Raw genomic sequence first — 21,412 nt, 5'->3', positions numbered from 1 at the left:
ATCCCTTAGGAAATAAGGAACATTTTAAAGACTTGAAGGTTTTGATATTTTACATGTAGACAGTCAGAAATTGTGTGATCTCACACTCAGAGAGATTACATGAATATTGTAACTTTATCAGTTTACCAAATCCACTGGAAACGGAGCCTAGAAGAAATCTCAAGATGTAGTGTCAGTTGTCGGGCAGACTCAGACTCCAGCTCTGTTACTGACGAGGTGTCAGTGGGTTCCGAGTCCTGCTGACTCTTACAATTGACTTGTACTTACAGCTGAGTTATTTTGAATAATATGCAAAAGAATGTGTAAGTCATAGCATCAACTGTATAATGATATTGTTTCAGTTCTTTGTGCCAGTTTTTCATTATACTATGTTACTTGCCTTTTTTTTTTTTCTCTAAGATTTATTTATTTACTTGAAAGTCAGAGATACACAGAGAGAGAAGGAGAGGCAGAGAGAGAGAGAGGTCTTCCATCCACTGATTCGCTCCCCAATGGCAGCAATGGCTGGAGCTGCGCCAGTCCAAAGCCAGGAGCCAAGAGCTTCTTCCGGGTCTCCAATGTGGGTGCAGGGCCCCAAGGACTTGGGCCATCTTCTATTGCTTTCCCAGGCCATAGCAGAGAGCTGGATAGGAAGTGGAGCAGCCAAGACTTGAACCAGCACCCATATGGGATGCCGGCACTGCAGGTGGCAACTTTACCAGCTATTCCACAGCACCAGCCCTGTTACTTGCCTTCTTAATACAGCTTAGTGATTTATATTTGTGTTTCTAATTAATATTGCATATATGTTTCAGGTCATCATATTGTTTTGCAGTTTAATTTTGGACTTGGCAGCTTCCTTATTTCAGAGAATTCAGAATCAATAGTGAAATCTCTTAGAAAACAGTGACAAGGGGATAGTGGTTTGTTATTGCTTTGCCTTGAAAAAAAAATCACTGCAAATGAGAGAGAAAAGAACATTTATCTGTATCCTGTTAGTACCAGTCTTAATGCAATTATAAATTAGTACTACATATCCTTCAAAGACTGGCATACTACAGCTACCCTCCGAACTAAGATACTGACTAGATGATTTTACACTTATTTAGGGTTTCATGTAGATGCTAAGAAGTATAGGACATTTTCTGTAGCCGGTAGAAATGGAAGAAATGTTAGAGATGATGTATGATGTGGCCTAATGCCCCTAAATTTACAGAACTGGAAATGTGCCCTTTCTGACGGTGCATTTTGGGACAGAACCCTACTTGTAGACTAAGGAAATACAGAATATTAAGTAATGGTTCCTAACCTTTGTTGAGAGCCCAGTGCCTCTTCATGAAAAGCTGTCTTAGAAGTGGAGCACAAACATAAAGTGATGTTTGGATGTGTTTCAGTTTTTGTTAGTCAGTTTTCAAAACATTTAAACAACATTTTGTCTTTATACATTTAAATAACATGAAGTGGTTTTTTTTTGTTTTTAACTTTGTAGGCCAACATCCAGTCAATCATGGCCTCTGAAAAACAAGTGAACATCCTGATGAAGTTGCTGGATGAGGCTCTCAAGGAGGTGGACCAGATTGAATTGAAACTGAGCAGTTACGAGGAAATGCTCCAAAGCGTGAAAGAACAGATGGATCAGATTTCCGAAAGCAACCACCTGATCCACCTTAGTAACACGAATAATGTAAAACTCCTGTCTGAGATAGAGTTCCTGGTGGTAAGTACAGTGATATATTTCCAACAAAAGCAAAAAAAAAAAAAAAAAAAAAAAAGATGATACATAAAGCCTATTTGTAAAATGTCCTGGTTTCCTTACAAGAGCAAGATTTAAAATAATTCCAAAGACCAAGTGATAGGATTAAGTAACATCTTGCCTATAACTTCTCCAAAATTTTGTGTATTTGCATATATTTCAGAACCACATGGACTTGGCCAAAGGTCACATAAAGGCCCTTCAGGAGGGAGATCTTGCTTCTTCCAGAGGCATTGAGGCCTGCACCAATGCTGCTGATGCCCTTCTGCAGTGCATGAACGTGGCTCTTCACCCAGGTGCGTCCAAAACTCTCCCCAAGCTCCGGAGACAGCCTGCCACGCGGTATAATAAGGAGCTTGACAGGAAGTACATGCGGCAGATGATGTAAGGTTAACGCTGTTACCTACTCAGATGAGTTTCACCTATTTTCCAGTATATCAGTGTATCTGTAAACGTTAAAAACTTCTTCATTTTAGTTCCTTCTGCCTGCTTACCACTGACTCTGGTTAACAATGTGAGCTTTCCTTAGCACTGTCCTAGAAGCCAGCACAAAGCAAATGCTTTGGTTAGGCCAGACAGGGTAAGGTTTTTCTAGACTGTGGACTTGGGTGTGCGTCAGGATCAGCTTGAGGGTTTGCTAAGGCACAAGCTGCCAGGCACGATCTCCAGATTCAGTAGGTGCACATTTCTAACAGTTCCCAGGTGATGCCCCGGTAGGACCACACTTTGAGAACCATTGCACGTACTGTTGTTTTTTCTCCTGCTTACCTTTTTGTGAAGAAAAGAATAAGCCAGGAAAACTTGGCTGTTCGACATTTCGATGTGGGTGCTGTTATCCGTACGTTCGTTAAGAGTGAAGGGACCTTTTACGCTTGAAATCATTCATGGGACGTCCTTGCCGTTCAGGCCATGACCTGCTTCTGGCAGTGCAGCAGCAGCAGCAGCGCTTCGGCGATCTGAGAGAGCATTTTGCCCGGAGACTGGCCAGTCACCTCAACAATGTGTTTGTTCAGCAGGTAATTTCACTTACTCTTCAAGCTGCTGTGTTCTCTGGCTTGTTTATATACTACTTTAAATTCTCACGAAGAATTTAATGTATTCAATTGACATTGCAGTAGATTCCCTCATTTTTTTTATTTTAAGATTTTGAAATACATGCATGTTTGTTGATAGATGTGTTTTAGGCATTAGATAGACAGGTTCGTTCTTTTCAACTGAAATTCTCTGATTCCAAAAATCAAAAAAATAACTGTTTATTAATTCATATACCATTTAGAAATTTATAGAAGTAAGTTCAAACTTGCTATATGTTTACCTTTGGGCCTGTTTCATTTTTAAGTATGTTGTTTTAACTGTTTTGTAGGCTCTCTGTGCTCATATGCAGAGTACACATGTAGGAAATGACTAGAGCTCCACTGTACATCTCAGCCGACTTAATCTTCACATAAACACCTTGCCTGTAGCTTTACATGTGAAAGAATGTTATTGTCAGAATGTGGCAATACTACTAATATTAGTAGTATTAGGAGTACCTGAATGGGATTAGAAGGCATTTTAATATTCGGTGTAATAAATTAATTTCTTAGGTTTTTAGTCTCTATTTTATTAGGGTTACTGGGTGAAGAAAATCGGGGGGGGAATGTTTATCAGGAAATGCCACCTGAAAGCATTGGGTTCTTTCTTTGGTGTCACATTACAGTGTTCTAAAACAATTGTATTTACTGTATTTTATTTCTGATTAGTTTACTCAGGCCCTCCTTCAGCTCTATAACAGGTCCTACTTTCTTTCGGTTCCTGTGAGTACATCAAATTTGGCTCAAGCTTCTCTGGTTATATTTTTTTTTTCCAGTAAAGTCTGCTAAACGTAGTGGCAAAATCTTTATACATTATAACTTAGCTTACTGATTTGAGCTACCCATTAACCATATTTGTAGCTGGTTTTAATGTCCCATAGCAGAGTTTATTTTGGCCAAAAAATAAAAAGGCATTTCATTTCATTTTGCTTGTCTTTCTTCCTGTCATTCTTTCACTCACTCGTTTACTCTTTCCTTTATTTCGTAATTATTTGCCAGTGATAGAGGTGCGTAGTAGACAGTGACTTGGCGTAAATGACAGACTAACTGTGTCCTCTGTAGCTCCCAGAACAGGGCTGGGAGACAGACAGACAGAGTCGGGATGGGTAACTGTTGTGCTGCGGGAACTGTGGTAGCATAGACAGACTGCCTGATTAAGCGTGGGGAGCAGTCAGGGGAGACCCCCTCAGCATTTGTCTTGAACCGAAAAGCATCAAGAAAAAAAATAAATTTAGAATTCTGTCACGTAGGGAATACCAATTGACGTTTTTTCATTACACTGGTTCCCTAGCATCAATTTCTATGACTCCTCAGTTTTTAAAAATGACAGTGTTGATGATGAAGTTGTCTGTAGTTTATAGATGTATCGAAAACACCAGTCAATGAACAGTAGTCCTTTTTGTACCCTTAACTGTTTGTTATAACCTGCAGTTATTTATGATTTTGCTTCTTTGCCTTGTGAACTAATGGCTTGGTTTAAAATGAATGCTTCCCATTTCTGCAAATCTAAAATGTATTGTTACATGTGAATGGTGCATGTTAAAAACTAGAATGTTGCAACAATGTGGGATGTGCTGAAGATGGTGGAGGAGGATGTCCTAAGGTCAAGAAAAAGATTTTCTCCGTGTTGAATTCAGTGCATAAGATCATGTAGCAAAGAGGAAACATGGAAAAATGTAGTAATGTATTATGGTCCATTTCTTTGCCAGTCACCAAATTTTCATTGTATGCTTATTATGTACTTACTGCCATTCATATGTAAGAATGAGAAATGGCTCCTGCCCTGGAGATGCTTGTAAGAAGTTAAGACTAATCTACTTGAAGACCTATAGCAATGTATAGAATAAATTGTTAATTGTGACCCATGGTTTATCAGTGCAAAAGTAAGATTACTGAGGATTTAAGGAGTCAGATGGAATCACAGGTAAGGTAGGACTTGAATTCATCAATGCAGTTTATTGCAAAGTGGATAGTAACGTGATAGATATTATATTGAAAATCCAGGGGCAATAATCTGTTGAGTAAACATAATAGCACATTAAGAACATTGATTTCCAGTCTTTTTAAAACTCACAAATAAGAAAATAAAAAGAAATAAAATTTGAAGACTGACCAAGACACCCATTTTTACATTTACCAAAAAAAGACTTTTTCAAAGAAATGATGGTGCTGGTGGTGTGGCTTAGCAAATGAAGCCACTGCTGGCAACACCAGTATCCCAAATTGGAGTGCCAGTTTGAGTCCCAGCCGCTCTGCTGTTGTGGCTGGGAAGGCAGAGATAATGGTCCAAGTATTTGAGTTCCTGACACACATGTAGGAGACCCAGATGGAGTTCCTTATTCCTGGCTTTGGCCTGGCCCAGACCTAGCTGTCTGTTGTAACCATTTAGGGAGTGACCATTGCATGGAAGATACCTCCCTCACTCTCAGTCTCTCCCTCTGCCTCTTCCTCTTGCCCCTCCCCCCATTGCTCTTTCAAATAAATGAATCTTTAAAAAATTTTTGTTATAATTAAGATCTGTTCTTATGACATTTGTTGAAACTTTACTCAATTTTTTTTCTTCTTTAAGAAAAAAATAGCTATGTCAAAACAGAAGATTCCCAAATCTTGAAAATGTATTCAAAATTTGACCAGATGTATAATTTTTGTCAGCTAGTCAGTCTAGCAAAGTGTTTTAGAGTGTGGTCACAGGAGTCAAACATCCTGGGTCCCCCATCCTGGCTCTGCCGCTTTCGGGCATTAGCTCTTTTTATCACCTTAGTCGCTTTATCCAGTCTGTGGGAATAATAAAAATACCTACCTCTGAGGCCTGTTAGGAAGATTAACCTGTTTATGTTGTTCAATACTCAGAGCAGTGCTTGGCTATAGTCAGGTGGTCAGATTAGCAAATTTTACTGCAAATGTTAAGAATATATATGCTAGTGAAAATTTATATGTAATGAAGTTTTTATAAAATGTGCTTGTCTTAGAAAAATTTTGGGGGGCCAGTGCTGTGGTGCAGCGGGTTCAAGCCCTGGCCTAAAGTGCTGGCATCCCATATGGGCGCCGGTTCTAGTCCTGGCTGCTCTTTTGCCGATCCAGCTCTCTGCTATGGCCTGAGAAAGCAGTAGAAGATGGCCCAAGTCCTTGGGCCCCTGCACCCACGTGGGAGACCTGGAGGAAGCTCCTGGCTCCCAGCTTCGGATCAGTGCAGCTCCAGCCATTGTGGCCGTCTGGGGAGTGAACCAGTGCTGGGACTCTCTACCTCTCTCTGTAACTCTCTCTTTCAAATAAATAAAATAAATCTTTTTTAAAAAAAAAGAAAAATTTTGAGAAAACATCATGTATTTAATTACATAAATAATAGAGTTTTACCTTTTTTATAAAAAAAGATTAATTTGTTTATTTGAAAGGCAGAGTTACAGAGAGGGAGGGAGCGACAGGGAGAGAGGTCTTTCATTCATTGGCTCACTCCCCAGATGGCCACAACAGCTTGAGCTGGGCCAGTCCAAAGTCAGGAGCCAGGAGCTTCTTCCAGGTCTCCCACATAGGTAGAGGGGCCATCTTTTGCTGCTTTCCCAGGCACATTAGCAGGGAGCTGGATCAGAAGTGGAGCAGCTGGGACTCGAACCGGCACCCATAGGGATGCCAGCACCACAGGCAGCAGCTTTACCTGTTTTGCCACAGCGCCAGCTCCATACCATATTTTTTTTAAAGATTTATTTATTTATTGGAAAGGCAGAGATTATATATATAGAGAGAGTGACAGAGAGCGAGAGCAAGTGCTCTTCCATCCACTGGTTCACTCCCCAAATGGGCACCCCAGCCAGAGCTGGGCTGGTCCAAAGCCAGGAGCTCAGGCCATCTTCCTCTGCTTTCTCAGGTTCATCAGCAAGGAGCTATTATAACACATGTTTATAATTAACTTTAGATGACTTTACCAGGAAATTAGTTAACCAGTCCCAAAATTCTTTTTTTGACAGGCTGAGTGGATAGTGAGAGAGACAGAGAGAAAGGTCTTCCTTTTTGTCGTTGGTTCACCTCCCAATGGCCGCTGCGGCCGGCGCATCGTGCTGATCCGAAGCCAGGAGCCAGGTGCTTCTCCTGGTCTCCCATGCGGGTGCAGGGCCCAAGGACTTGGGCCATCCTCCACTGCACTCCCTGGCCATAGCAGAGAGCTGGCCTGGAAGAGGGGCAACCGGGACAGAATCCGGCGCCCCAATCGGGACTAGAACCCGGTGTGCCAGCGCCGGAAGGCAGAGGATTAGCCTGTTAAGCCACGGCGCCAGCCACCAGTCCCAAAATTCTAACAGTCTTTGTCATTTTAATACATTTTCTCAAAATTCTAACAAATAGCTTCTGATTCTCAAGACAAGTCAAATTGAGTGAAAATGACTAATTAACTGTGGCTTATTGTGCCCCCTGCTTCTTGGGAATTATACTTCTCCAGGGGAATGTGCTCCATTCACTTTCCAGCTTCCCATCTCTTAGTGGCTTTGAGTTCCGTGACGACCATTGACCCAGTAGCGATGAAGGAGAGTTATGCTGTCGGAAGAGGACTGGGAAGATTTTTATTTTTGTATACAATAACTGGCAGGCGGTTCCAGTTTTTGAAGCTGGTTAAAATGATTCCTCCAGCGTGACCTAAGGAACTCATTTAACCCTGTCAGCTTTGGTTTCATCATCTAGGATGGATCAGACGATCTGCCATGTCTGTGTTTTCCAGAGCAGAATTCCCGTCGTTATCTGCCTAAGACTGTTTGTTAAGTTATTAACTTATTTATGTAAAAGTCTTGTCCAGGTTTAAAAACAAAGTCATGTACTTGTTATTATTAGGGATTATCCTGGAAAACCCAACATACGGTCATCTGCATCCTTCTCAGTTCTGGAATTCTACATCCTATGTATTTGTATCTATTTTTTAAATACTGTAGACATAAGCAAATATCACAAATGTAGTTTACTATGAATAATGTTCCTCATGTAGTGTCTTAGTGCAGTCTTTGTTGAGATTTGTTTAGTAAATTGTAGGATGATATTGCATGAGAGAGACAAGCTTGATTAAAGCATCCGTTTCCAGCTCCTGTGTAGGAGGTGGGATGAGAAGCTGATCTCTCAGAGTGCCATCCTTACATTACTTAGGAGTGCTTTGCTTGTAGTGTTTAGTGGGTATTAACAGGATGACAGAAGACATGTAAGTACTTGGTTTTTATTTTTCCTATTCTGTTGATTTTGCTTGGCCATGTTTGGACATTGTTTAGAATTTTCATTTCTAACATTATTTCTTTGAACTGTCAGTGATGTTTATTTACTTATTTATTTACTCTAGGGTCATGATCAGAGTTCAACTCTTGCTCAGCACTCCATTGAACTGACTTTACCCAATCATCACCCATTTCATAGAGACTTGCTCCGCTACGCCAAGCTGATGGAGTGGCTAAAGAGTACAGATTATGGAAAATATGAAGGACTAACAAAGGTATGGGCTGGCCATCAGTTACGGAGTATAGACTTTAATCTTTTTCAAGAGGTCATGTGTTCAGTCCCCAAGTTTGAAATCCTAGATATTCTTAGCAGAAATTCATTGTATTTCTGAGCACTCATTAACCAGGGATAAAACTTATTTTGTCTGTCTTGATAAGGAAGATCTACATTTTGGACTTCAATATAAAATAGTATTAAGCCATATCATGGCCTGAAGCATCATTCAGTTTAGTTATATGCTGTAATTATTTCCAGGGTTTATTTTTGTGCGCTGTGCATGTTAGGGAGTAGGAAGATATGTGAGTGAGCTGTTTGCCTTCTAAGAATTTATGATGCATTCCGATAAGACAGTACAAAATGCATCTCGATTAACGACCATGCCGCTATTCTAGGAACCAGTGCCTTGACAAATAAGCCTTTGCCTCAGGATCTTTAAATCTGACTAGGAAGAATTGTACATAAAACAATCAACAAAAAATAAGCGCTAAACTGACAATGAGTTTAAATGCACAGCAGTTGAGAGACGGGGGTAATTTCACGGAGGACACTGGACTTCAGTTGAGTTTTCAAATCACGAGTGGGGTCAGCTAAAGCAGAAGCAAGAGGAAGAGCACTGGGACGCAGGGCAGACCCAGAGGAGGGCAAGTGTGACTGAAGCAGAAGTCCCACAGTCTAGAGCAGTGAGGAGTTGTGTTGAAAGGGATCAGCTGTGTAGCCTGACAGCATTTCTCAAACATGGGAAGACTAGAGGGGAAAATGATTTCAGAACCCAGTGTAAGAATCCAGTTGAAGCAGTCTGGACCCAGGAAGACAGTGGGAGGACCAGACAGAATTTAAACCAAGAGAGGCCCCAGTGGCAGGAGTGGGGTGATGGCAGCCTTTCTAGGCCTGGGGTGAGGATGCCTGTAGGTACCACTGACTAAGATTTAGTGGGTCTTTCGCACCATAAAATGGATTGAGTTCCTTGAGTAACTGTCGTGTGCGTGCAGTGTGACAAGTGCTGAAGGTACAGCTTTGAAGGAGACAGGCGCATGCTTCTCGTTGTGCACACTCTAGAGGAGAGAGACAGAACAGCTAACATGGTGTGTGTTGGAAGGTGTTGCTAAGAGCTCTGGAGAAAATGAAGAGGGAATGCTGGGTCATGGGGAAGGCTACTGTGTCCAACACGATGGGCAGAGAAGCGAGTCAGGAAAAGCTGGTATCTGAGCACAGGTTTGACAGATAGGGGGATTGTGAGCAATGAGAGCTCCTGGCGGGCACAGCTCAGGGGCCCTCAGACAGGGCAGGCCAGCGGCGCTTGGGCAGTCCGGAGCTGGTGAGACCGGAACATTGTGAGCCAAGGCGGGCGCATCTGGAAGGGCAGCTAGAGCACCCTGAGAGTCAGGCTTTTATTGTACCTGAGGTGGGGAGGTAGACTCGAGACGTGGAGTGGTAAACTCTTAGATTTCATAAGTGGCTATTGTGACAGGATAGGGACAGTACTTCAGTGGCATTTATGCGTGGGCTTCAGTTTAGGAAGTAGACATCGTATCTCTTGTTTAAAAAAAAAAAATAGAGCTTAAGAATTGCCATTGATCTAACTGAAATGTGTAAATAGCCAATAGTATCTTGATACTCCTGTCTGAAAGAACAGCTTGGTTTTAAATTTTTTGTGTATTTGAAGTTTAAAACAAAAACTAAGAAATGCATAAGCTGTGTTAATAAATAATAATAATTGTGTGGGCAGTGACCCTAAACAATGTCCTGGAATGAGTGAGAACACTTGGGATTGCCACTGTAGAGGCAGAGTGTCAGGTTCATGTTTCAGGAGAAGCCCAAAGGGTTGAGTAGAGATTAGTGATGTGTGTGATGCTAAGAAAGAGGCTAATTGTGTGTTCCTAGCAATGTGTGATGTCAGCGTATTTCTGACATTCTTATCTCTCCATTTTCTTGTTCTTTCTGTTGAAGTTCATTTGTCCATGTGAAATAAGATCTGGCTCCCGGTTCTAGTCCCGATCGGGGCGCCAGATTCTGTCCCGGTTGCCCCTCTTCCAGGCCAGCTCTCTGCTGTGGCCAGGGAGTGCAGTGGAGGATGGCCCAAGTACTTGGGCCCTGCACCCCATGGGAGACCAGGAGAAGCACCTGGCTCCTGCCATCAGATCAGCTGTGGTGGCCAGTGGAGGGTGAACCAACAGCAAAAGGAAAACCTTTCTCTCTGTCTCTCTTTCTCTCACTGTCCACTCTGCCTGTCAAAAAAAAAAAATCTGGCTCCCTCTATTTCTTCTTCTTCTTCTTCTTTTTTTTTTTTTTTTTAAGATTTATTTATTTGAAAGAGTTACAGAAAGAGAGGGAGAGAGAGAGAGAGAGGAAGGGAGGGAGAGAGTGAGAGAGAGTGAGTTTGATCTTTCATCCACTGGTTCACTTCCCAGATGGCTGCAGCAGCTGGGACTGGGCCAGGCCAAAGCCAGGAATCAGGAGCTTCTTCCAGATCTCCTATGTGCAGGGTCCCAAGCACTTGGGCCATCCTCTGGTGCTTTCTCAGGCACATTAGCAGGGAGTTGGATCAGAAGTGGAGTAGCCGGGTCTAAAACTGGCACCCATATGGGATGCTGGCATTGTTATACCACAGTGCAGGCCCTAGCTCCCTCTATTTCAAACTAAGATTCGAGAAAGGAGACATAAACCCCCTAAAATAAATAATATTTAAAAATTAGAATTTGAAACATGCTTTTTAAAAAGATTATTCATCCTCTGAGGTATTGACACATCTTATCTGGCTAGGTAGTTTAGGTAAGATTATTGTTGTTACTCACAATGAGTCTAGTAAGTATTTTACAACTCTGCTGTTGTATTTTGTTTTGTTTTATTCAACGGAATTCTGATTTGCAGATATCTTAAGGAAAAATACATTACTGGAATTTTTTGCCTTTTGAATTTTTAGGAGGTTTAATATTTTGAATAATTAAACATAAATTATATCTCCTTAAGAGTTCTGTGCCAACAAGTGCTTTGTCCCCTAGTGAATATTCAAATAAGTAATCAATAAGCTTTTTGCCTAATTGTGTTCTCAGTATTATTGCCCTGTCTTTATATATAATACAGTATTCATGAGTATAATTTAAAGTGAAGAAACAAGACTGTAGTCAACCTAGTAGTGATTTATGGAATCACTCTCTGTTCAGAGTATATTTTTGATTAACAGTATTAATGAGCTTTTTAATGAAATTGGATTATTTCCCAGGAATGTTCCTTGATCCTGTGGTTTGTGCTTTTGAAAGATTATGTTTTTACATCATAATCTGGTTTGGTTGCTGAAATGTTGTCAAACCAGAACTTTTATTAAAAAGGAATCAGGGCCAGCACTGTGGCGCCAGCATCCCATATGGATGCCAGTTCGAGTCCCGGCTGTTCCTCTTCCAATTCAGCTCTCTGCTGTGGCCTAGGAAAGCAGTAGAAGATGGCCCAAGTCCTTGGGCCCCTGTACCCATGTGGGAGACCTGGAAGAAGCTCCTGGCTTCAGATCGGCGCAGCTCCAGCCATTGTGGCCATCTGGGGAGTGAACCAGCAGATTGGAAGACCTCTCTCTCTCCGTCTCTACCTCTCTGTAATTCTTTCAAATAAATAAAAAAATAAATCTAAAAAAGGGAATCAGGAGGGCCTCTGTACCCACGTGGGAGTCCCAGAAGAAGCTCCTGGCTTTAGATCAGCACAGCTCTAGCTGTTGTGGCCAATTAGGGAGTGAACCAGTGGATGAAGTCTGCCTCCCTGCTTCTCCTTCTGTGTAACTCTGGCTTTCAAATGAATAAATCTTTTAAAACAAAACAAAGAAAGGAATTAGGAAGGAGGGGCTGGCACTGTGGCATAGTGAGTTAAAGCCCTGGCCTGCAGTGCCAGTATCCCATATGGGTGCCGGTTTGAGTCCCAGCTGCTCCACTTCCCATCCAGCTCTCTGCTATGGCCTGGGAAAGCAGTGGAAGATGGCCCAAGTGTTTGGGCCCCTGCACTCGTGTGGGAGACCTGGAAGAAACTCCTGGCTCCTGGCTTCGGATTGGTGCAGCTCCAGCCAGTGTGGCCATCTAGGGAGTGAACCAGCAGATGGAAGACTTCACTCTCTCTCTCTACCTCTACCTTTCTGTAACTCTGTCTTGCAAATAAACACATAAATCTTAAAAAAATAAAAATAAATTGATTGCTAAATAGACATTTTCTGCTATGGATTTATTTCAGTGCAGTCAAACTGTGACATGTAACTTGAGACAGAAAAATATATTGTCTCCCATTGTTGAGAATCCTTCCTGACAAGAAGCAGGTGTGAGGAAGTAACTGCATGTTACATAATAGATGCTTTTCACATCAGTGAGGGTTGAATTGGTTTTAAGAAAATTACTTGGGGTTGGCGCCACAGCTCACTTGGCTAATCTTCCGCCTTGTGGCGCCGGCACACCAGGTTCTAGTCCCGGTTGGGGCACCGGATTCTGTCCTGGTTGCCCCTCTTCCAGGCCAGCTCTCTGCTGTGGCCCGGGAAGGCGGTGGAGGATGGCCCAAGTGCTTGGGCCCTGCACCCCATGGGAGACCAGGAGAAGCACCTGGCTCCTGCCTTCGGATCGGCGCGGTGCGCCGGCCACAGCGCGCCGACCGCAGCGGCCATTGGAGGGCGAACCAGCGGCAAAGGAAGACCTTTCTCTCTGTCTCTCTCTCTCTCTCATTGTCCACTCTGCCTGTCAAAAAAAAAAAGAAAAAAAAGAGGCCGGCGCCGTGGCTCAACAGGCTAATCCTCCGCCTTGCGGCGCCGGCACACCGGGTTCTAGTCCCGGTCGGGGCACCGATCCTGTCCCGGTTGCCCCTCTTCCAGGCCAGCTCTCTGCTGTGGCCAGGGAGTGCAGTGGAGGATGGCCCAAGTGCTTGGGCTCTGCACCCCATGGGAGACCAGGAGAAGCACCTGGCTCCTGCCATCGGAACAGCGCGGTGCGCCGGCCGCAGCGCGCTACCGCGGCGGCCATTGGAGGGTGAACCAACGGCAAAAGGAAGACCTTTCTCTCTGTCTCTCTCTCACTATCCACTCTGCCTGTCAAAAAAAAAAAAAAAAAAAAAAAAAAAAAAAAAAAAAAAAAGAAAATTACTTGGGGCCAGCATTGTTACAGTGCGTAAGTCTCCTGCCTGCGATGTGGCATTCTATATGGGTGCCGGTTCGAGTGCTGGCTGCTCCACTTCTAACCTAGCTCCCTGCTGATGTCCCTGGGAAGGCAGCAGAAGATGGCCCAAGTGCCTTTTCCACTTGGAAGAGACCACTGTGGGAGACCCTGAAGAAGCTCCTGGCCCTGCCCCAGCTGTTGCAGCGGTGGGAGGAGTGAACCAGTGGACGGAAGTTATCTCTCTCTCTCCTTCTCTAACTCTGACTTTCAAATAAATCTTTTAAAAAAGTGATTATCTAATTATGGAAACTGTGAGGTGAACCAATTAAATTCTGACTGAAAAGAACCTATTTTGAGGTGACGCTGCAAGCTGACAGAGGCTGGATGAAGCTGAATGTTGCCCCTCATTCGGTTGGCTCTGTTGAGTAAAGCAACATGGCAGCATAGAGGAAAGGCTCAGACACCAGTACTCTTTCACCCTGTAACTCCATTCTTAGAAAATTACTTGGAGGACACAATTCACTGGAGATGCAAAGCTTGCTGTCACACTGACTGTCACAGTAAAACACTGACATCTCAGTATCTTCTGCTGAGGGACGGGCCTACTCAGCTGCTGTTCACAGCAGTGCTGAGTGCTGCGCTGTCCTTCCAGCAGGAGACAACATGGTTGCTCTGATTCTGGAATCCTATGCTGTGCGATTGCCGTGTGATTGCCGTGCTATTTAAAACAGGTAATATGTAAAAATAAAATGTATGTGTGGTTATATATGACTTCATATTGTTGTAGATTGTTCATGTTATGATGCCCATTCAATTTTTTTGAAAAGAAAACAGCCTACTTTCTATGCCCTGTGAATGCATCAGAGTTTTGGAACACAAAATTGAAAACAAGCATGAAAGTCTTGGGGGATTGTTATATATAGTTTATTAATCAGAAGCACATGTTACTTTTGGTTTAAGAATTACATGGATTATTTGTCCCGACTGTATGAAAGAGAGATCAAAGATTTCTTTGAAGTTGCAAAGATCAAGATGACTGGCACAACTAAAGAAAGCAAGAAGTTTGGTAAGCTGAAGCATATCAGTTTTTTTATCTTCCTGTTAAAAATGGTTTTAAGCAAGGTGGAAGAAGATACAATGGAATAAATGAAGGAGAAGATCTAATCCATTGGTTTGATTTCCAGGTATTTCATAGAATATGTTCTTTACTAAATTTCTACAGGGTGTGAATCTGACAGCAATTGTGTTTTCGTGCTGTATTTAAAAATACAATATTCATAGGAAATATAAATGTAATTATATAAATATAATACTCATAGGAAATGCACCAGGTGAGAAAGTGAAGTGCAGTCTGCTAGAGAAAGTATTAGACCAAGAGTCAAGATGATGTTGAGACCAAGAGATATTGAGAATTGAGTGTGGGATTCCCTAAAGGACGCCAGTTGAGGGCAAGTCCTTGCTATCTAAAGTCTTGCTCTCCACAGAGAAATGAAAGTTATTCCTGGCTTCTTACTTCTCACTGGCTATTTTGAATCAAAAAGAAAAATTTAAGTAGTTTCTTCCCTGCCACGTGACTATAAAAATGCCATCAAAATGTCTTCGGTGACTATACCTAATTTTTGTAAGAGATCTTTTTGAAACGTGAATTTTTGTTGCTCCTAAACACTTTAAATGGATGACAATGTTACTTGAAAGAATAGCCAGCGAAAGTATCAAGTTCTGAGGAAGGCGACTGCCGAGGCCACATTCTGCTGTTGCATGTCCCCATTTCTGGAGTTCCTTTTGGATGGAGTTCTGTGCCTATTCAAGTCAAAACCCAGCCTTAAACGGCGGCTTGTGTCCCCCTCGGTGTGTCTGTGTAGCTCCCCTTTAGAATAATGAGTTCAGCATTTGCTTGTTGTCGGGAGCCTGTGCCCTAAGCCCCCTCAGTCGTCAGGCAGCAGGACTGGATGTGAATTAACAGCACGCATTTCCATTTCTCTTGTAGGACAGAGGAGACTGTCTTTAGTAGGTAAAGACTCTCTAAGTCACCAGCTGTTTAGCACTAATATATTGACTGTACTAGTCCAGACATTTGAAATGGTTTGGTTTTGTGTGTATCTGCCCGCTTTGACAAGGTACTGACGAGATCTAGGGCAATAGGCTTTTGGAAACAGAAATGCTAACTCATCCTAAAGGTTAATTGTTCTGAAATAGCGGTGTGTTGATATCTTTGTTCATGTTTCACTGTGGATATGTTATGCTTTTGTTTTTTGAGTAAAGAGCATAGTATTAATGGAGTTACATGTTTAATGTTTTCATTAAATACATTTGTCACCACTTGTTAGTGAACCATTGTATATTGAGAGAATTCTCCTTCAGCATATGGAAACTGGAGACACAAGGAAATCTTTCTAATATATGCCTAGTAAAGCATTAATCCTAGTATCGTAATAGCTTTTAAAGTATAAAACGCATTTAAGATAAATTCAATAATAAAAATATAACTTAAGTCAGTTACAATAGTATTTTAATGTTATTGCACTAATTTAAAATGTAATTTTTTCTTTTCTAGCCGCTTGAGAAGTTTTTAACTTGTTAAAAGTATTTTTAATTCACAAAATACAAGTTTAGAAGGCATTTTTATAGTTCTGAACGTGTTAAAATTTTAACTCTTCTGTGCACCTATTAAATAGGAACAGGCAGAATAATTTTTCATAATAGGTGGCATAAAAAATTACCAAATTACAGTGTCAGTTATTTTAATATCAACTATAAGAGGAAAAAATAAACAATGCAGATGATAAAAATGTTCATTTTTGAAGCTCAAACTTGTTAGCATTTAAAAAATAAATTTCAAGGTAAATACAAATGACTTGAGAAGTTCCATATAAGGTGGAATGTAAATTTTTTTCAAAGATATTTTTCAGTGATTCAAATTGTTTTTACTAATAATAATTAAAATAAAAACTGAAATTTTAGAAAGATAACGTCTTAGGAAATCAAAATTAAGTAATTAAATTTATTTTGTTTTTTACTTGCTCTGAAAAACCCTAGCTTCCAGATGCTTATAAGAATAGTCAGATTGACTGCCTCTCGCAAAAAGAAACTGTGTGGCCAAACATAAAGTCATTGAGAATCAGGGGGAATAATCCTCTATTTTTCAACAACTCTTGACTCAAATCTTTAACATCTACTTAGTTCAAAGGATTCAAAATGTAGTGTGCTAACAATGCCAGGAAATTTTCTTCGTGAGAAGATCTTTATGTTGATTATTGTGTTTTTTGGTGGATTTGCTTTGATGGCCCCAGAGATATAGAAACAACCCACCCCAGCCCAACCCAGGATTGCTGTTTTGATGTTTTTTCCTTTGTATTCCACAAATGTGCTTAATGAAATGGCAGAAAAAGAAAATTTAGTAATTATTTTAAAATCGCCATTTTCTTCTTTGTACAGTTAAGATAATAAACATGTTAATATGAGGTTTTAGCCTCTTAATATATACCTTTACATAATTGCTGCTTTCCCTCCTGTTTGTCTAAGATTTCAGAAATCTTTAAAATGGTGGGCCAAAATCATGTTATCATCATTTTTCCACTAAACTAAGAAATCTGGCTGATTCCAAAGGGAGTCTTGAATGCAAGGTAGAATTCAGGGCTGGCTGGAAGATTAACTCCGTAAACATTGCTGGTTATCTGTTAGTTATCTGTCATGTAATACGCACTGTTGTAGTGCGGGGAATGCAGCAGTGAGCAAAGACCTTGCCCTCTGAAGCTGATGCTCAGACAGGGATACGTTAAAGACATTTAACGTCTTTCCTGTGTATTTTCACTTGCTGCTGATAAATGACATAGGCTTTTTATGAACCCCAAATCATAACTAACTGGCATTACGACTAGCTCTGTATTCTTGTTTGGCCACTGAAGAAGTGAAACCTATATGAAAGAATGTGCCAGGCTGTGCAGTGAAACTGATAAACATAATTCCGTGACACCACAAGCCACCAGAAAGTATTCTGATGTGCTCCCTCCAGAATGATCCTGTTCACCATGTTGGTCCCCTTTTAATGTCCAGCCTCTCACGTGCCCTTCAGGCAGCCAAGGCCAGGAAGATACACTCATCACTGCTTTGTCAAGGGCCTGACGTGTAGTCTGGCTTTTGCCTTGAAGTTTGGCAAGGATGGTGTCAGTTGACACATCACTCTGGTTTTAAGATGTCTTTAGATTATAGTTACATGCTTTCATTTTGTTTCATTCCATGATTTCTTTCTTTGCTTTTCACATTAACTTCTAATTTGAGTTTAGAATGTTTCATAAGATGAATTCTAAAATTGATCTAATAAATATTGTATATAAAGAAGTCTTAAGTTAAAAGAAATGCTAAATGACCCTAAGAGAGCTGAAATTCCTGTATTAAATCTGTTCCATTAGCTTTACTCTTCCATCCGTACATCCTCTGGTTGTTAATATGATAGTTTTAATTTTAAAATGGTCTTAAAGCCCCAGTTGTATCATTTTTAATCAGATGTTATATAAAATCATTTAATGTAATAGAACTTCCTTTCACGGGCTTTCAGGGAATACCAGTTTGTTAATGTCTAAATCTATAATAACTTCATTCCAATAAGTTTCCTTTGAATTAAATTATTTAACCGATGTTTTCTCAGAAAACCCAAACTTTCAAATTCATTCTTTTAAATGTAAGTGAAACAGCTTCACATACTTCAAAAAAAGTCATCTAAAAATATGGGAGAGAGGGCAACAAATATATTTTCCCTGAATATTTGAGCAAAAGCAGTACATTAAAAGACCAATGAAGTGTTTTCTCTCATACAGTTTCTCAAACAGTAGTGACCAACTCAGCGTGTGTTTGTACCTCTCCTTACTTGATGCTCATGGTTCTTTGCATGTGTCTTTTAAGCTAGAGCTTTAACTTCCTCTTGTGCATGGTTTGTGCGAATTGCAGTTTATTAACTTGTCTTTGTCTTTGATGCTCACAACCTAATCCATCACAGCTACACTGCCTCGAAAAGAAAGTGCTGGCAAACAGGAAACAGAGAGTGAGTATGCTCAGTGTATTAGTAGGTGCTCTCCATGCATGTCTGTTCACTGTCTAGAAATTAGTTACTTGTCTTGAAAGAAGTTAACCCCAGAAACATCGGCTGCTCTGAATTGCCAGGTATTGGTGAAAAGTCAACAACAACAACAACAACAATGTGATGGTAGTGATACGGCTACATCCTAGAAATGTGCAGTATTGGTACAAGTATACGACCAGTAGAACTGTGTGTCAGAAGCTCACAAAGAGGCTTAATCATTATACTTCTGTTTTCAGGCTGTGTCTAGAAATTACAAAACTTCTTATATATATGGTCAGATTTTGCATAATGAAGCCAAAATTTGTCTCAAGTCCTTATTAGCTCTTCATTTGAACCTTCTGACCATTAGTAAATGGTATGTTAACTGACAAATATTCAAGAAAAATGTTTTAAAACTATTTTATGTATTGTTGTTACTTCATTTTGAATAAAGCAATCACATTTTCTTCTAAAAATTTAATCCTTTAATTCCTTGGTCTACATGGGGTATTGTCCAGCTCTGTGTTCTCTTTTTTTCCTGCTTAAACACCAGTGCCCGGGCTGATGGGTAGTGACGTGTACATGACATTTCCATTGTATTTTAAGTTAGCGGGTGTTCAGGCTGCCCTTTTCTCTTCATGTTGTTTAGTTTTAAAAGAGCTATAGTTAATTCATTTACTGGAAATGCAGAGGTTCTGGGCTTAGGAACATATTAAATCAAATCATATATAATTGACTTTTCTGTATAGAGCAAAATGATCAAGTATTGACAGACTGATGTAGTTCAAACTAAAATGTTGTTTTGACACAGAGGCAAGTAACACTGGGATATGGGATTTTTAGTGGCAGGTAGAGCAGTCATGTTAGTAGGTTTCTGTGGTGCTCCATGCCCATCAGCTGTATTTCAGTCTTCTGATTGGGAAGGAAACCCTCCTCCCTTCAGTCTAGGGATACCACCGTGCACCTGTACGATGGAGCAGAGATACATGACCTGTAGAGTCCCTTTCGGTCCCATTCTATGGATCTGTGTAGTTTTGTTCCTTTACCAGATGCTCAGCAATAGGACACAAGAGTTAATGAAAGGTAAATACATAGTACAGCCTGTCCCGTATGGTGGCCATGGGCACTGGAAGACCAGAACAGTGGAAGATAGCACTGAATTTTACTCTGGATCATTTGTTCCTGGAGATTACGACTTTCAGTCTTATTATCTCTTAGGTCTTCATGGAAGTTCTGGGAAATTAACTGGATCTACTTCTAGTCTAAATAAGCTCAGCGTTCAGAGTTCAGGGAATCGCAGATCTCAGTCATCGTCTCTGTTGGATATGGGGAACATGTCTGCCTCTGACCTCGATGTTGCTGACAGAACCAAGTTTGATAAGGTAAAGTAGAGCAACAAGTGGTTTTTAAACATTAGCGTCAGTTTTTTTTGAGCTGCATTTTATGATTGCTTCAGTATTTGAAAATTTTGGTGCTTTTGGCTACCTTTAATAATCATGTCTTACTTGCAAATTCTGAATCAAATCTTTAAAAAAAAGTGCTAGTCACATGGCAGCTAAAATGTGGAGTGTCAGTTCAGTAACACAAAAGCCTTATTAACATGTATTTGTGGTAAATCATAAAGTGCTTATATCTCAAATCTAAATTCTTTGAGCAACTATGAATCAAGAGGATATAGTAGCTTTTCTGTTCTCCGTGTTATAAATAAGTTTTAAAAGTGTATCTGCATATCCTTCTTTCCAGATCTGAAGTGAATGTAACTGTTTTACTTTAGGTATGTTCTGTAATCTTGTTATTTTGTCAATTTTGGAATGTAACTGTTTTACCTTAGGTATGTTCTGTAATCTTGCTATTTTGTCAATTTTGGAATGTAACTGTTTTACCTTAGGTATGTTCTGTAATCTTGTTATTTTGTCAATTTTGGAAGTTTGTCTTTGGAGTTCTATTAAGTTTATAGATCCATGGATGGAGGTTACTGATGTTAAGCATTTGGTACAGTTCTTTCATTACAGGATCATTTTGGTTTTCTTCAGATCTTTGAACAGGTACTCAGTGAACTGGAGCCCCTGTGTTTGGCTGAACAGGATTTCATTAGTAAATTTTTCAAACTGCAGCAACATCAGAGTATACCTGGAGCTATGGTATGACTCCCATTTATTTCAGCTAATATTTATGATCTGCAGCATAATTAGTCTGATTAATATGTACTGGCAAGTTCAATGTTAATAGAAAAGGAGAGGATTTACAATGTAAGCTTCATTAAAACAATTCTTGTCATATCACAAAATAATAAAAACAGTGATAGTTGGAGTTGGGGCATCTACTTTAGTATTCCAGAATATCTTAAGTCTAATCATTCGCTGAACTGTGGGGTGGGAGGAGTGTCTCATTTTGCTTTGTGAAAAGGTTGGTTACAAAGCTATTTTAGGGGGGACATTTACCTAACAGTTAAGTCGCTGCTTAGAGCACTTGCATCCCATATCAGAGCACCTGATTGGAGTCCCAAGTATTTGGTTTCCAATCCAGTTCCTGCTGATGTGCACCCTGAAAAGCAGAAGGTGATGGTTCAAGAATTGGGGGCCCTACCACCCACACGGGAGACTGACCCAAATGGTTCAAAGCTCCTGGCTATGACTTAGCGGTTGTGGGCATTTGGGAGTAAATCAGCAGATCTCTGTCTGCTTCTCTGTGTCTCTGCCTTTAGTTTTTAAATATTTATTTTATTTATTTGGAAGACAAAGGTAGAGACACTGAGAGAGGTCTTCTATCGGCTGGTTCACTCCCCAAATGGCCATGACGGCCAGAGCTGAGCCCATCCGAAGCCAGGAGCCAGGAACTTCTTCCGGGTTTCCCAGGTGGGTGTAGGGGCCCAAGGACTTGGGTCATCTTCCACTGCTTTCCCAGGCACATTATCAGGGAGCTATATCAGAAATGGAGAAGCCAGTACTTGAACCAGCGCCCATGTGGGATGCTGGCA

The 21,412-nt window shown here is 40.8% G+C and overlaps 1 protein-coding gene across 3 annotated transcripts in view; it reads left to right on the top strand.

The window, feature by feature from the left end:
* The window catches only part of EXOC1 (exocyst complex component 1), a 67,345-nt gene that overhangs the window by 21,900 nt on the left and 24,033 nt on the right, over window positions 1-21,412 (top strand). For 2 of the 3 annotated variants that reach the window (XM_062198807.1, XM_062198808.1), the window contains exons 6-13: window positions 1,469-1,696; window positions 1,896-2,028; window positions 2,639-2,748; window positions 8,114-8,263; window positions 14,340-14,445; window positions 18,373-18,417; window positions 19,654-19,817; window positions 20,469-20,576. In XM_062198807.1, coding sequence (XP_062054791.1) covers window positions 1,469-1,696; window positions 1,896-2,028; window positions 2,639-2,748; window positions 8,114-8,263; window positions 14,340-14,445; window positions 18,373-18,417; window positions 19,654-19,817; window positions 20,469-20,576 — 1,044 coding nt within the window. The remainder of the gene's footprint in view (window positions 1-1,468; window positions 1,697-1,895; window positions 2,029-2,638; window positions 2,749-8,113; window positions 8,264-14,339; window positions 14,446-18,372; window positions 18,418-19,653; window positions 19,818-20,468; window positions 20,577-21,412) is intronic. The other variant, XM_062198809.1, reaches the window with a different exon arrangement.

The sequence above is a fragment of the Lepus europaeus genome, chromosome 8 (assembly GCF_033115175.1).
Source record: "Lepus europaeus isolate LE1 chromosome 8, mLepTim1.pri, whole genome shotgun sequence".
NCBI classification, from domain to species: Eukaryota; Metazoa; Chordata; class Mammalia; order Lagomorpha; family Leporidae; genus Lepus; species Lepus europaeus.
This window is presented reverse-complemented; position numbering and strand designations above follow the sequence as displayed.